The sequence below is a fragment of the Rhincodon typus genome, chromosome 34 (genome assembly GCF_021869965.1).
Source record: "Rhincodon typus isolate 14 chromosome 34, sRhiTyp1.1, whole genome shotgun sequence".
Taxonomy (NCBI): domain Eukaryota; kingdom Metazoa; phylum Chordata; class Chondrichthyes; order Orectolobiformes; family Rhincodontidae; genus Rhincodon; species Rhincodon typus.
This window is the reverse complement of record NC_063365.1, coordinates 24,307,104-24,324,212: the sequence shown is the minus strand read 5'-3', so window position 1 is coordinate 24,324,212 and position 17,109 is coordinate 24,307,104. Positions and strand designations below refer to the sequence as shown.

General features: G+C 42.5%; 1 protein-coding gene across 1 annotated transcript in view; it reads right to left on the bottom strand.

Moving 5' to 3' along the window:
• LOC109930121 (inactive ubiquitin carboxyl-terminal hydrolase 54) overlaps positions 1-6,329 on the bottom strand; it is a 64,076-nt gene extending 57,747 nt beyond the window's left edge. The window contains exon 1 of the mRNA XM_048616209.1: positions 6,224-6,329. Within this exon, the coding sequence (XP_048472166.1) occupies positions 6,224-6,329 (106 nt within the window). The remainder of the gene's footprint in view (positions 1-6,223) is intronic.
• Positions 6,330-17,109: the final 10,780 nt, after the last annotated feature.

The window sequence follows — 17,109 nt, the reverse complement described above, 5'->3', positions numbered from 1 at the left end:
CTAGTGACTGAGTCAATTTGAGGCATCCTGAGGTTGTGAAATGAGTGGGAGATTGTGAATTATTTCCTGGTGATTTAATATTTTTGTTTACCCACAGCCACACTGATCCCTTCATAGGGAGGGTAACACGTTCTTGTGCATTTTCAGTTGGTTGCCCTCTGACACATTTAGTTGAACAGCTTTAGGTTCAGTTGGGTTGCAGCGAAGAAGACAACTTTGGATTAACTTAAACACCTAACCAAAACCCATCTCTGATGAATGTCAAGAGCCAATCACTGGTCTTTCTGTCCCGCCATGCCATTTCATTGTGGCCTCCACCTTTTTCCTTTTGTTGTTTCTGCCACTTCCTCTTATTTTTGATACTACAAATGGCATCTATCATATTGTTAGCATTGTACCACACTGAGTGAAGCCTTTCAGCCCAGAGTGCCTCCAATTTGTTCCACTCCCTTTGCTCTTTCCTCAGTTCCGTATTTTATTCCTTTTCAAGTATTGATCCACAACCCACTTGAAAATTACTCTTGAATCTGCTTTCAGGCAGTGGATTCAGCTTGTAACTCATTGGGCAAATAGTTTCTACTCCTAGGCCAGGCAGCATCAGAGGAGCTGGAAAGCTGACGTTTTAGGTCAGGACCCTTCTTCAGAAATCCTGAAGATGGGTCCCGACCCAAAACGTCAGCTTTCCAGCTCCTCTGATGCTGCCTGGCCTGCTGTGTTCATCCAGTTCTACACTGTGTTATCTCAGACTCCAGCGTTGGCAGTTCTTACTATTCTGAGTTTCTCCTCCTGTTGACTTTGGTTCTTTTCCTAATTCAACCTATGATTGTGAGATGTAAGTGCACAAGTAGGCCATTTTGTCCCATCAGTTCTGCTCTGTACTGTTCAATGAGATCATGACAGATCTGATAATCCTCAACTCCACTTTCATGCCTTTTCCCCATAATCACTTACTGATTGAAAATCTGTCTTATTGACTAGCTTCTCCAACTTTCTGCTGTATAGAATTCCACAGATTCACTACCCTCTGAGAGAACAAATTCCATTGTCTTAAACGGTTGACCCCTTACTCTGAGATTATGCCTCCTGGTCCTAGACTCTTTCCACAGGCAGCACCAACCTCTCAACATCTACCCTGTCGAGCCACCTAAGAACCTTATGTTTCAATAAAGTCATTTTTCATTTTTCTAAATTCCAATGATTACAGGCTGAGCCTACTCAACCTCTCCATAACCAGATCAAACTAGTGAACATTCTCTGCGCTGTTTCCAATACCAAGATATCTTACAAAGTACAGTACAGAAGCAGTCCATTCAGCCCATGTATGATGTTTTTCCAAATTAAAAACCTTTTGCCTCCATGCAGTGTGTATCCCCCTATTCCCTGCCTATTCATATATCTGTCCAGGTGCTTCTTGAATGTTCCTATTGTAGCCATTTCCACCATCTCCTGTAGCAGCACATTCCACTCTTTGTGTAAAAAAAGACTTGCCTCTTACATCACCTTTAAATGTTGCCCCCAGAGGTGACATTTCTGCCCTGGGAATAAGACCCTGACTATCCATTCTGTACATGCCTCTCAATTTAGTAAACTTCTACCAGGTCATCCTTCATCCTTTGCTCAAGTGAAAACAAATCAAGTCTGTCCAATTTCTTCTCACAGCTAATACCCTCCAAACCAGACAACATCCTGATAAACCATTTCTGTACCCTCTCTAAAGGCTTAACATCCTTCTGGTAGTGTGGTGACCAGCACTGTACACAATATTCCAAATGTGGTCCCACTAAAGTTATTGAGTTATAAAGCATGGAAACAGATCTTTCAGTCCAACTCATCCTCACCAATCAGACATCTCTTTAAACCCTTCCTATTCGTATACCCACCCAGATGCCTTTTAAATGTTTTAAATTTACCAGCCTCCACCGCTTCCTCTGCAACTCATTCCATACAAGCATTGCCTTCTGCATGGAAAAGTTAGCCCCTCCGGTCCATTTTAAATCTTTCTCCTCTCACGTTAAATCCATGGTTTCTAGTTTTGAACTCCTATTGTCTAGGGAAAAAGACTTTGGCTATTCATGCTCCTTACGATTTTATAAACCCCTCAGTCTCCAACACTCCAGGGGGAAAAAAGCCCAAACCTGTTGAGAGGAAAAAATTAGTAAAGATAAGTGTACGATCCATGCAGTCAGAAGCCAGGGAAATTATAATGGGGAACAAATAACTGGCAGCAACATTGAACACACATTTTTGTCTTCACAAAAGAGGCCACAAATAACCACTCACAAATGTTTGGGAACCAAGGGTCTAGTGAGAGGAAGGATTGGAAGGAAATCAGTATTACTTAGAAAATAGTGTCTAGGAAATTCATGGGGTTAAAGGCTGACAAATCACCAGAGCCTGATAATTTACAAACTAAAGTACTAAAGGAACTGACCCTATTAAATGCTTTGGTAGTCATCTTCCAAAATTCTATAGAGTCTGGAGCAGTTCCCAAAAATTGCAGGGTGGCAAATGTAGCTCCACTATTTAAAAAAGGGAGAGAACAGATCATGAGACCAGTTAGGCCAAACATCAGCAATGGGGAATATACAAATGTCTATCATGCTAACATTTGGAATGTATTAATGAGATTGGACAAAGCCAGCATGGGTTTATGATAGATAAATCATGCTAACAAATCGACTGGAGTTTTTTCAGGATGTGAATAGTAGAATGGACAGGGGACAACCAGTAGACGTTTTGTGGTTTTTCAGAGGCTTTTGATAAAGGCCCACATTGGAGGCTAATGAGCAAAATTTAAAACACCTGGGATTGAGGTTAATTTATTGACATGGGAAAATAGTTGGTGGACTGACGTGAACAGAGGGTAGGAATAGTTTTTTCTTTGGTTCCAGACAATGACGATGACATGACCAGGGAATGAGTATTACAAAGATTTGTGCTTTGGGCCCCACCTGTTATACATAAATAAATGACCTGGATATGGAAACCAAATGCAATATATCCAGTTTTGTTGATGACACAAAACTGGGAGGGATTGAGAATTGTGAGGAGAATGCAAGAAGGCTCCAAGGTGATTCAGACAAGTTGATTCAGTGGACAAACAAGTGGCAGATGCAGTACAAGGTTGCTAGTTGTGAAGTTATACACTGTGGTCTGAAAAACAAAGGCACAGTATTATATCATGGTGATACATTGGGAAATGAGGAATTACAAATGGATCTGGGTGTTCTTGCTCACCAGTTGATGAAAGACAGGCAGATGCAGCAAGCACTGTGGAAGGTAAATGGTATATTGGCCTTCATTGAGCTCAGAAGTAGGGATGACTTACAGAAGTTGTACCGTGGATGATAGGACTATTAGGAGAGTTTGGTTCAATTGGGCGTGTATTCTCTAGAGTTGAGAAGAATGAGAGGTGATCTGATTGAAACATAAAATTCTAACAGGGCTGGACAGACTGGATACAGAGAGATAACGAAGTGTAGAGCTGGATGAACACAGCAGGCCAAGCAGCATCAGAGGAGCAGAGGAGCAGGAAAGCTGACATTTCAGGACCCAGTTCTGCAGCTTGTTATCTCAGATTCTCCAGCATCTGCAGTTCCTGCTATCTCATGACATTTGCAAGGCTATCCACCTACTGGGGAAATTGTTGATATTCTGAAAGGGTTAAGAGATAAGTTTGCTCTTTTTGATTATAAGTTTCTTGCCTTATACCCCTTTAAGTTAGATCTAACAGAGTGGGCAGCCAAGGCAGTTCAAGACAGAACATATTGCTACCACACAGAATTGGTTTCAAATTGTTGTGGCTATACTGTCAAGTTTACTTTCAGTCAATGTGGCCACTGAATCAAAATCCTGCAAAATGTGTGCAATTGTTGCCATCCCATGAAAACATGGTCAGCTATCATGGGTAACCATCTGTATTGGGAAAATATCAGTAGCTGTTAGTATTTGCATTAAAGTAGGTTTGGACTTAATTTATTTCTTCAATGGTAAGATGGTGTGTTTTCTCAGAGTAGTGAGAGTATGAAGTAAACCAGAGAGGCAGCCAAGTTTTCTTTAGAAACTTAACAATCTTCTACTTGTTAATTCTTACAAGTTGTATAAAAGCTAGAAGTGACAATATTGCCATTATACACAGAAGTGCAACTTCATTTTGCCAGAAGCCCCAGGTGCTGAAGTCAAAACCTTGTTCAATCATGTACGTCTCTCCAGGGGCTCTGAAAAATACATAGCAGAGGGAATGGGACACATCAGTTAGATATTAGTGCTCCTTGTAAAAAATTGACTAAATCAGGAAATATCCCAAGTGACAATATTTAAGGTACACATCCAAGATGAAATTGGTGTCCTCACTGACCATATTTTATCTGAATTTTAGGATTACCTCTTATATTGGATTCATTTCTTTCATTATTTTTATACCAAATATGATGACTCTCTTGGGTACCTTCTCTAGGGAATGTAAGCAAATTTCCTTTCAACCAAAGTGCCTTTCATTCATCTTATTGTAAAGATAGCACTTTGGTCAGCACAGCATAATAATAGTGTCAGGCCACATTATGTTAAAAGTTATTATATATGTAGCTGGAAAGGATTAAAACACACAGTCAATCTCACCTATCCCCTGAGTGGATGGGGAGGGGAAGCCTACAAACCATTGCCCTGGAACATTTTATCCATTGAGCTATAGAATCAATTAGAGAATTAAAACACCAAATTGTTTCCCAATCAGAAAGTCCATAATTCATAATATTGAATGGCATACATGTGATAACTTGTGGCAACAACTCTTCCTGTTTTCTCCTACCTTTTCTGCAAAGCTTCTGGCATTGTGTCTGGTATTTGATAATATATAAGCCCATTCAAGATACCAAAGGTTATCATCATGAACACTTGAACTACTGAGGTCTGTGGGTTTCTGTGAAGGTTTTTCATGGTTCTGTCGCACATAATGTACAGCTGAAAGTACAAGGATAAATAATATACGCTGTGACTAATTTCAACAAGGAAATATACAAACAATAACACAAACAGAAATCACTGGAAAAATTAAGCAGCATTTGTTCTGAAAAAGGGTCCCTGGACATGAAATGTTCACTCTGTTTCTCTCTCCACGATGCTGCCAGACCTACTGAGTTTCTCTAGCAATTTCAGTTTGTGTTTCTGATTTCCTCAGAACTTCTGAGGAAGGGTCACTGGACCCGAAACGTTAACTCTGTTTTCTCCTTTACAGATGCTGCCAGACCTGCTGAGTTTTTCCAGCAACTTTGTTTTTGCTCATGTAAACCTCGCCTTGTACCCGTACAGGGCCATTTCCATGGTTCCGGTACCAAACTTCATCCCCTGAATTAAACTGTCTCTCTTACTTACAGGAGGCCTCTGGCTGGCATTGGTGCTCCTGCTGCCATTTCACCCTCCCCCCCAACACCCCTGGGTCTGGAAATATCAGGTTTAACCTGGTGTGGAGTATTCTCCCCATCAGCAACTCTGCTGGAGCTATTACTGCTGTTTCATGGTGGGGTGGTGCTATAATCAAACAGGAGCAGGGACCGTTTGGCCTCAATTGATGCTGTAGGCTGCTTCTTTAAGCCTGCTTTCAATATTTGGACCGCTCTTTTCGTGAGCCAATTGGACAATGGATGGAATGGATCTGTCCTTGTGTGCCAAATGTCATTGGACTTTAGGAAATACTCAAATTCCCTGCTGGGAAATGACGTCCCATTGTCCATGACCCATACTTCTGGGAGTCCATGCATCGTGAACCATGTTCGCAGCTTCTCAATCGTCATCCCTGAGTTTGCTGAATGAACTTAATGCACCTCCAATCACTTTGAATGGGCATCCACAATGACCAGGAACATTGAGCCCATGAAAGCAGAGTCAACATGCAACTGAGTCCAGGGTTTACACGGCCATTCCCACAAATGTGGGGGTGCTGCTGGTGGCAGTTTTTGTCCTTGTTGTCACTCTGGGCACAGCCCCACCAATGCAGCTATGTCAGTATCCAACCCTGGCTACCAGATGCAGCTTCTTGCCAGTGTCTTCATCTTGAAAACCCCTGGATGACCCTGGTAGAGTTCGGCCAGTATCTGGCGGTGACCTTTACTCGGGACAATTATCCCAACTCCCCACAGAAATATGCCGTCCTCTATGGTGACCTGGTCTCACCAGGTCCAAAAAGGTTTTAATCTTGGTTGCGATGACCCTTCTGTTCCCCCATTACCATCATTCTTCGACAGCGGAGTGAAATGAATCAAGCTTCCCATGATGCCAGAAATGTTTGCCCCCAACTCCAAGGTGACAGTTACACGCAAACGTTTTTCAGGCATGCCCTGTTTTCTCCCATTGCCAGTGAAATAACTGACAGGGGCCAGTGTCCCATCACCAAGTCGCCCTTTGTTTATTAGTACACAGTACACCAGCTGTAGTCAGCCAGTTTGGAGTCAGTCCTCAGTCGTGGAGATTCTAATCTGCTGGTTATATTGGTCAGCCAGGGCTTTCTGATTGGCCCAGGATAACAACCCCAATCAAGAACCTCGTAGTCAATGAGGTCTACCTGGTTCTAATCACTACAAGGGGCATTGGCATTTGTTTGGTTGTTGATTGAAGAAAACTTAAAGAAAAATTTCAAGACCAATGCCAAGAACTCTTTATTGTGTTCAATGATTTGATCAGAGCTTTTGGCTCATTCATCAAAGGACTCTGTGGATTTTGGTCCAAAGATCTGGATATTTGAGAAACCTTACCACAAAGTTGCATTTACTTCATGCTGATGTCACAGTTACTATCTTGAGAGGGAGATATGAAACAGTTGCCTTCAAAATTCAAATCAATTTCAAACAAGTCTGTGGGGATGGCTCCCATGCAGTTTACCATCCACCTGACAATGGCTATAAAGAAGACCATAAGACATAGGATAAGATACATCTCAAAGAACAGCTAATGTGAGTATTAAATACTACCTAGATGGAAAACTCTTTAATTTCAGTCGTCTCCATGTCAAAACTGAACTGATCACCTTAAATATGGATGAGCAGTGATTAGGGATGACTGTAGCGTTATTGCCTACTGTACAAAATTTTCAAGCCACACTTAATCTCTTCAAATTTGCTTCAAAAAAACTTGGCCTGTGCTTGAACATTGCTAAAACAAAACTCATATCAATTGTGTTCAGACAAATATTGCTCCTCCCTTACATGTTGAATGAGAGATTCTGCAAAATAGTGAGCACATCCCATAGTTTACCAGTACCTCTCTCTGAAGGACACCATTGATGAGGAGATTCAACACCAGATCAGCTGTGCTAGCTCAGCCTTTGAAAAACTACGGCAGTCAGTGCTTGACAACAAAGACCTCCACAAGTTAATTGAAAGAAACATAATGTAGAGAGCAGTTGTCACCACTATGCTGCTGTTACTGCAGTGAGACGTGGACTGTGCATCAGTGACACACAGGCAGCAACAGAAATTCGATCAACAATGTCTCCACTACATTTGGACTCAAATGGTTGCTATTACCTGTTGAATTTAATTATCACCCTTATCAAGAAGCACACAAAGAGATTTGCACCTACCTGATACCAGAAAGAAGTTGCATATGAATGTTTTACTTGCATTGAAAACTTTGAAGCATTTAGCATGAACCAGGACTTGAGTTTGTCATTGATTTAGTTGAGGGTGGCATGGTGGCTCAGTGGTTAGTACTGCTGCCTCACAGCACCAGGGACCTGGGTTCAATTCCCCCTTGGGCAACTGTCTGTGTGGAGTTTGCACATTCTCCTTCTCCTCTCTACATGGGTTTCCTCCCACAGTCCAAAGATATGCAGGCTAGCTAAATTGTCCATAGTGTTCAGGGATGTGTAGATTGGGTGGGATGCTCTGAGGGTCAGTGTGGACTTGTTGCCCTGAAGGGCCTGTTTCCACACTGTAGGGATTCTATGCATGAAATAATACTTAGACTGCTGAAAATGATGGGCCAACATATTCTTTTCTGTGCTAGGATCCATGGCTTGGTGAGAAGTGACCACAACCTCTTCAACAAAAGATAAAAATATTTAGATATTACAGTGACTACACTATTGGTAATGATGACAAGCAAACTTCCATACACTGACTGCCTTTGATTTGATTTGAGATTGGAACTTGTGCCCACAGAGCATTAGCCTTGAGCTCTAGATTACTTGTCCAGTGACATTACCATTACACACTACATCAGTGTCCCGCAAACCTGCACCTCAAAATTAAATTAGATGCCATGTTAAAAAATATAACTGAAAGACAATCATCAATAAAGTCAGATCATCAATGATACCTGGATTTGGAGTTTCAAAGGATGATGTTTCATTAATAACATCCAGGAAGAAATCGGAGGAGTTGTTGTAAGGATGAACAATTTGCCAACATTAATACAGCAACAGTACAGAATGGAAAAGCCATATGAGCATTTGTACAGAAGCAAGACACTGCAGGTGCTGGAAATCTAAAACAAAAAGACAGAAAATATTGGAAATGCACCTCCAGAGAGAAAAACGGCGTTAATGATTCGATTCAATAGTCTTTCATTAAGAACTTAAAAAACTGTAGATAACAAAAGTTTTAAGCAAGTACAGGGGCAAGAAAGGGCTGGGGTGAAAGCAAAAGTGAAAAGCTGTGATAGGGTGAAAGGCGAATTGATAAGTAATGATTTTACAGGTCTGAGGCTCAAATCCACTTCTACCTCGAGTTGGTTTTTCTGTTGGTTCTTTCGAGGAACTTGGTGCTGGCCTCCTAGAATGGATAGTCAGCTCACTACTTTAATCGATTAATCAATTCCTGTCTTTCACTAAATTTAGCGAAATTAATTAAGTATCACAATCATGAAATCCTCATTTTAGCAGTGCACAGGTCTAACTGAACAGAAAGATTCTTTACTAGAATCAATAGATTGCAGTGGTCACTTAGGTTTCTGCATAAGGCAGCCACTATCCTGATTTTTATATCATATTTCAAGGCTCATAAATGAAAAAATAAATCCAGAAATATCTAGAGTAGAATCACTGTAATCTTGCTAATGCCACAACCAATATTGCATTTACCTAAGTCACATTTTGCAGAACTGCCCTTTTAAACTCACAGATGTATGTAGCACAGAAGAAGGCCATTCAGCCCTTCGTGTCACCACTAGTCAACAAAGGTTTGACTTCACTAAAATAAACCAAGAACTGCTGATGCTGAAAATCTGAAACAGAAACAAAATGTTGGGAAATGCAGCAGGTCTGGCAGAATCTATGGAGAGAGTTAACGTTTCAAGTCCAGTGACTCTTCATCAGAACCCTCCACACATGCTGCCAGACCTGCTGAGTTTCTCCAGTATTTTGATATTGTTTTGACTAAACTAATCCCATTTTTCAGCTTTTGACCCATTAGCCCTGGAGACTATGGCAATGTGAGTGAATATCTAAATACTGTTTAAACTTTAACAAGAGTTTTTGACTGAAGCTGTCTTTCAGGCAGTGAGTTTCAGATTTCCCATTACCCCCTGGGTGAAAACCATTCTTCCCAACTCTCCTCTCCACTTCTCCTTCTAGCCTATTGCCTTTGTCTGAAACAAGAAATTGGATTTAATGGCCCAGATTTTCTGATGGCCAGATAATAGTTTCTGCAGATGAGAATTGTACACAGGGGTCCTGTGGAATCCCTGACATAACAGTTTCTGAACAAATTCCTCACAATTTGAAGATTCCGATAAGTAATTCACCTAACCTTAACCCTAATCCTAACCCTAACCCTAACCCTATCCCTTTAAATCGGAGAATTCAGTTGGTTCCACAGCAGTTAAGTAAGTAGTTAGGCAGACAAAGTTAGATGATTAAATACTTAGTCTAACTTCTAAGTAACTATTTAACTCACTCCTGACTTACCTCATACACCCCCAATTTCACAGTTCCCTTATACCCCAGACCCTGACTCGACACCCCTCATGGATCCAATCCCTTGAGACTCAACTTCTCCCCTCCCCATCTGAACCTGTCACTCCCTCACTCCCTCTAGACCTGGTACCAGTCCCCAGTCCCCATGCCCCAGCCCCCAGGACACAACACCTGCCCGCCTGTGACCAGGCACAAACTCTCCTGGCATTCCACCAGTTTGAACCTTCTCCTGCCCTCACCACCCAACACTCTAACACCCCCCTGCACATCTGATACCTTCCACCCAGCAACACCTACCCTAAAGATTCCATTACTTACCTGCTCTCCTTGACAACCTGTCCCCTTGGACTGAATAGGTAGCATTTACTTGGCATTCAATCCACTTGGCACCCAACCTAGTTGGTTCCTAATCTACTGCCACCTAAACCCCTACCCACTCAGCTCCATATTTACCTGGTAGCCACTGGGTATCATATCCCTTAAACAGCTGGCGTTTACCCTCTCAGCATCTTCACACTCATTTTATGTACTTATCCTTTGATAGCAGCTGTCAAAGTGACTTTCTGGGATTCTGGACCTTTAAGTTTTAAATGACGACCCCTGATTTTTAAAGAGTGATGCCCTAGTTCTAGATTCTCCTGTAAAAGGAAACATTGTCTCCACATCCACCCAGTCAGGGAATAGCAGGTTGTTGAAATGTAATTGGAAACATCTTGAAGTTGTGATCATTGCTGATGCCAATATTTACTCAGAGTCACTCAGATAGTATGAAGCAATGCAGTTTTGTTATAACCATCATGGTAAACATACACAGTAATTCTACTCTCAGTTCCATTGAGAAACTATTATGTAAGGTCATTGGGCGCAACAAAAATGCTTTAGTTACTACAAGCACACTAAATATTATACTGCAAGAGAAAAAAACTCCAGGAACACATGAATAGTATCAGATAAAGTTATTAACATCCTCTCATTCTGTGAAAACTCCTTCAAAATACACCCAATAGTCTTCGCTAAGGGGAAGAAATTGATTTATTTTCCTGACATCACCTTGAAGTGATTTGAACAAACTTTAAGGGACGACTTACCAGGGGTAAGCCATGGGGTGCAGGTCTCCGGCACAGAGTCTGTCCCTGTTGCTCAGAAGGGAAGGGGGGAAGGGGGGAAGAGGAGGAGAGCATTAGTCATTGGGGACTCCATAGTTAGGGGGACAGATAGGAGATTCTGTGGGAACGAGAGAGACTCGCGGTTGGTGTGTTGCCTCCCAGGTGCCAGGGTCCGTGATGTCTCGGATCGTGTTTTCGGGATCCTTAAGGGGGAGGGGGAGCCGCCCCAAGTCGTGGTCCACATAGGCACCAACGACATAGGTAGGAAAAGGGATGGGGACGTAAGGCAGAAATTCAAGGAGCGAGGGTGGAAGCTTAGAGCTGGAACAAACAGAGTTGTTATCTCTGGTTTGTTACCCGTGCCACGTGCTAGCGAGGCGAGGAATAGGGAGAGAGAGCAGTTGAACACGTGGCTACAGGGATGGTGCAGGAGGGAGGGATTCAGATACCTGGATAATTGGGGCTCATTCTGGGGTAGGTGGGACCTCTACAAACGGGATGGTCTACACCTGAACCAGAGGGGTACCAATATCCTGGGGGGCAAATTTGCTAATGCTCTTCGGGAGGGTTTAAACTAATTCAACAGGGGGATGGGAACCTGAATTGTAGCTCCAGGAGGTTGAGAGTAGTGAGGTCATAAATAAGGTTTCAAGGTCGCAGGAGTGTACCGGCAGGCAGGAAGGTGGTTTGAAATGTGTCTACTTCAATGCCAGGAGCATCCGGAATAAGGTGGGTGAACTTGCAGCATGGGTTGGTACCTGGGACTTCAATGTTGTGGCCATTTCAGAGACATGGATAGAGCAGGGACAGGAATGGTTGTTGCAGGTTCCGGGGTTTAGATGTTTCAGTAAGATCAGGGAAGGTGGTAAAAGAGGGGGAGGTGTGGCATTGTTAGTCAAAGACAGTATGGACAGAAAGGACGTTTGATGACAACTCGTCTACTGAGGTAGTATGGGCTGAGGTTAGAACCAGGAAAGGAGAGGTCACTGTGCTGGGAGTTTTCTATAGGCCTCTGAAAAGTTCCAGAGATGTAGAGGAAAAGATTGCAAAGATGATTCTGGATAGGAGCGAAAGTAACAGGGTAGTTGTTATGGGGGACTTTAACTTTCCAAATATTGACTGGAAATGCTATAGTTCGAGTACTTCAGATGGGTCAGTTTTTGTCCAATGTGTGCAGGAGGGTTTCCTGACACAGTATGTAGATAGGCCAACAAGAGGCGAGGCCACATTGGATTTGGTACTGGGTAATGAACCAGGCCAGGTGTTAGATTTGGAGGTAGGTGAGCACTTTGGTGATAGTGACCACAATTCGGTTACGTTTACTTTAGCGATGGAAAGGGATCGGTATATACCGCAGGGCAAGAGTTATAGCTGGGGGAAAGGCAATTATGAGGCGATGAGGCAAGATTTAGGATGCATAGGATGGAGAAGGAAACTGCAGGGGCTGGGCACAATTGAAATGTGGAGCTTGTTCAAGGAACAGCTACTGCGTGTCCTTGAGAAGTATGTACCTGTCAGGCAGGGAGGAAGTGGTCGAGCGAGGGAACCGTGGTTTACTAAAGAAGTTGAATCTCTTGTCAAGAGGAAGAAGGAAGCTTATGTAGAGATGAGGCGTGAAGGCTCAGTTAGGGCGCTTGAGAGTTACAAGTTAGCCAAGAAGGACCTAAAGAGAGAGCTAAGAGAGCGAGGAGGGGACATGAGAAGTCTTTAGCAGGTAGGATCAAGGAAAACCCTAAAGCTTTCTACAGGTATGTCAGGAATAAAAGAATGCCTAGAGTAAGATTAGGGCCGGTCAAGGACAGTAGTGGGAAGTTGTGCGTGGAGTCCGAAGAGATAGGAGAGGTGCTAAATGAATATTTTTTGTCAGTATTCACACAGGAAAAAGACAATGTTGTCGAGGAGAATACTGAGATACAGGCTATTAGACTAGACGGGATTGAGGTTCATAAGGAGGAGGTGTTAGCAATTCTGGAAGGTGTGAAAATAGATAAGTCCCCTGGGCCGGATGGGATTTATCCTAGGATTCTCTGGGAAGCTAGAGAGGAGATTGCAGAGCCTTTGGCTTTGATCTTTATGTCATCATTGTCTTCAGGAATAGTGCCAGAAGACTGGAAACCAACAAATGTTGTCCCCTTGTTCAAGAAGGGGAGTAGAGACAACCCTGGTAATTATAGACCAGTGAGCCTTACTTCGGTTGTGGGTAAAGTGTTGGAAAGGATTATAAGAGATAGGATTTATAATCATCTAGAAAGGAATAATTTGATTAGGGATAGTCAACACGGTTTTGTGAAGGGTAGGTCGTGCCTCACAAACCTTATTGTGTTCCTCGAGAAGGTGACCAAACAGGTGGATGAGGGTAAAGCGGTTGATGTGGTGTATTTGGATTTCAGTAAAGCGTTTGATAAGGTTCCCCATGGTAGGCTATTGCAGAAAATACAGAGGCATGGGATTGAGGGTGATTTAGTGGTTTGGATCAGAAATTGGCTAGCTGTAAGAAGACAGAGGGTGGTGGTTGATGGGAAATGTTCATCCTGGAGTTCAGTTACTAGTGGTGTACCTCAAGGATCTGTTTTGGGGCCACTGCTGTTTGTCATTTTTATAAATGACCTGGATGAGGGCGTAGAAGGATGGGTTAGTAAATTTGCGGATGACACCAAAGTTGGTGGAGTTGTGGATAGTGCGGAAGGATGTTGCAGGTTACAGAGGGACATAGATAAGCTGCAGAACTGGGCTGAGAGGTGGCAAATGGAGTTTAATGCGGAAAAGTGTGAGGTGATTCACTTTGGAAGGAGTAACAGGAATACAGAGTACTGGGCTAATGCTAAGATTCTTGGTAGTGTGGATGAGCAGAAAGATCTCGGTGTCCATGTGCATAGATCACTGAAAGTTGCCACCCAGGTTGATAGCGTTGTTAAGAAGGCGTACAGTATGTTAGGTTTTATTGGTAGAGGGATTGAGTTTCGGAGCCATGAGGTCATGTTGCAGATGTACAAAACTCTGGTGCGGCCGCACTTGGAGTATTGCGTACAGTTCTGGTCACCGCATTATAGGAAGGATGTGGAAGCATTGGAAAGGGTGCAGAGGAGATTTACCGGGATGTTGCCTGGTATGGAGGGAAGGTCTTATGAGGAAAGGCTGAGGGTCTTGAGGCTGTTTTCGTTAGAGAGAAGAAGGTTAAGAGGTGACTTGATAGAGACATACAAGATGATCAGAGGATTAGATAGGGTGGACAGTAGGAGCCTTTTTCCTCGGATGGTGATGGCTAGCACGAGGGGACATAGCTTTAAATTGAGGGGTGATAGATATAGGACAGATGTCAGAGGTAGGTTCTTTACTCAGAGAGTACTAAGGGCGTGGAATGCCCTGCCTGCAAAAATAGTAGACTCGCCCACTTTAAGGGCATTTAAGTGGTCATTGGATAAACATATGGATGATAATGGAATAGTTTAGGTTAGATGGGCTTCAGATTGGTTTCACAGGTCGGCGCAACATCGAGGGCCGAAGGGCCTGTACTGCGCTGTTATGTTCTACGTTCTATGTTCTATATGTAACATGGCAATCAGATTGAGGATACCACTTTTGGATGTTAGTTGATGAATTCAGTTGACTGAAAGTGAATCACAAAAACAAAGAGTTATTAGAATGTGTTGAAGGGATTTGAAATCATTGAAAACAGAAACCAATTGTAATGTATCATCATTGTTTCAGAGACTTGACATGTTCAGAGCAGAAAACTATCCTTACTTCCTGTCTGGGAATGGTACAAGCCAATCTAATCTCACATTTCACATGCATCAGGAGAATGCAGTGCATTGCAGAATGAATTCCTTCCTTATTTGTTGAAAGAAAGGATTGCGATGGTCACATGATGACATACTCATGAAGCAGTGCATGATGGAACCAGAGGGACACGGCAGGCCAGGCAGCATCAGAGGAACAGGAAAGCTGTCAGTCTCACTATTAAAATGCATTGAACACCGCTGGAACAGTACTAATTCTTTCAATGTCACTGGGTTAAAATTTTGGAACAAAAGCACTGTGAGTGTTCTTATATCCCGTGGACCACAGCAATTAGTGAAGGCAGCTTACCACCACCTTCCCAGGGGAAATTAGGGATGGATGATAAATCCTGGCCCATTGAAAGATGGCCATGACCCAAGATTTAATAAAAATAAATTTGTTCCATAATGCAATTGATACAAATTAATCTTAGAAAAGGAGAGATGTAACATCAAACCAAGAAACCTTTTAACAATGCGATCAGTGTCAATTACTGTCTGTTAGCCTCTCTGACACTGAAAAATGTGGTACAGATGATAGTTACTCCCACTCAAGCTTTCTGATAGTGAAAATTAACAACTAAAAATGCGGATAACAAGGTGTAGAGCTGGATGAACACAGCAGGCCAGGCAGCATCAGAGGAGCAGGAAAGCTGAAGTTTCGGGTCTGAACCCTTCTTCAGAAAGGGTCTTCTTTTTCTGAAGAAAGATCCCAATCCAAAACGTCAGCTTTCCTGCTCCTCTGATGCTGCCTGGCCTGCTGTGTTCATCCAGCTCTACACCTTGTTATCTCAGACTCCATTATCGGCAGTTCTTACTATCTCTGAGTGAGTTTTAACTAAAAATGCAGAGTCTCTTTTCTAAAATTCATTTCAGGGAATGAATGCATTGCTGGTTAGGCCAGTGACCTGGGCTTGATTCCAGCCATGAGTAACTGTCTGTGTGGAATTTGCAAATTCTCCCTGTGTCTATGTGGGCTTCCTCTGGGTCCTCCGGTTTCCTCCCACAGTCCAAAGATGCGCAGGTTAAATGAATTGGCCATAGGAAATTGCCCATAACGTCTAGGGCCTGTGCAGGCTAGGTGGGTTAGCCATGGGAAATGCAGGGATAAGGTGTGGGATGGGGTTGGGAATGGGTCTGGGTGGGATGCTCTTTGGAGGGTCAGTATGGACTTGATGGGCCAAATTGCTTGTTTCCACACTGTAGAGATTCTATGATTTGCCCATCCCTAATTGCCCTTGGCTCAGAAGGCAGCTTTGAATCAACACATTGTTGGTCTGGGATGGTTGTGCACCCAGATGACTTTTTACTGCAATTGACAATGGTTTCATACTCACCTTTAGCTTTTTAAGGCTAGATTTTTATTGAATACAAATGCCAACAACTGCCAAATTGGTATCCAAACTCCATCGCCTGATTTGGGTCTCTGGATTACCAGTTGAGTTTGCTAGTGCTGTTAATTCCTAAACTGGATGGATCCATAGATTCTGCATCAATTACTGCAAAGTAAATCTAATAATGCATACAGGTTCATAAACAATTCTTGATTCAAAGATTGTATGGATAAGGTTATCAGTACTTTATTTCTTACTAAGATTGATTTATTGAAGGGATGTTGGCAAGTACCATTAACATCAAGGGCTAAAGAGCTATCGACCATTTTATACCAAATAAGTGATATCAACGTTAATTGGTGCTATTCAGAAAATGTCCCAGGTACATTCCAAAGACTTAGGAATCAACTTGTGGCTAAAGTACCTAAATGTGTAGTTTATTTAGATGCTTTGTAATATACAGTAACATCTGGAGGTGCTGTTATGGTTCAGAAACAAAAACAGAAGTTGCTGGAAAAGCTCAGCAGTTCTGGCAGCATCTGTAGAGATAAATCAGAGTTTACATTTTGGGTCAAGTGACCCTTCCTCAGTGTTGTGATAGTGTCCCTACGTCTGGGTCAGAAGGCCTGGATTCAAGTCCCACCTGCTCCTGCATGTCAGGGCAAATTGGTTAGAAATATCTACTGTAATACCTGGGAAGAACATATAAAACAACTAGAAGACCTGCTCAAGTAACTAGAGTTATCTGGTTTAGTAATAAATCTCACCAACAGTACATTTGAAAATGGAGGATAACTTACTGAGGACACATTGTAGGTCAAGACCAAGTATTGTCAAGAACAGAGAAACAGGAGGCTCTGATCAAGTTCTCTGTTCCAAAAACTACATTGGAGCTTGTGAAATTTTTGGGAATGTGTGTATTTCGTTGGAAATTAGTGCCTAACTTCAGCACAACTTTTAACAGGTTTTTGTATTATAAAAAT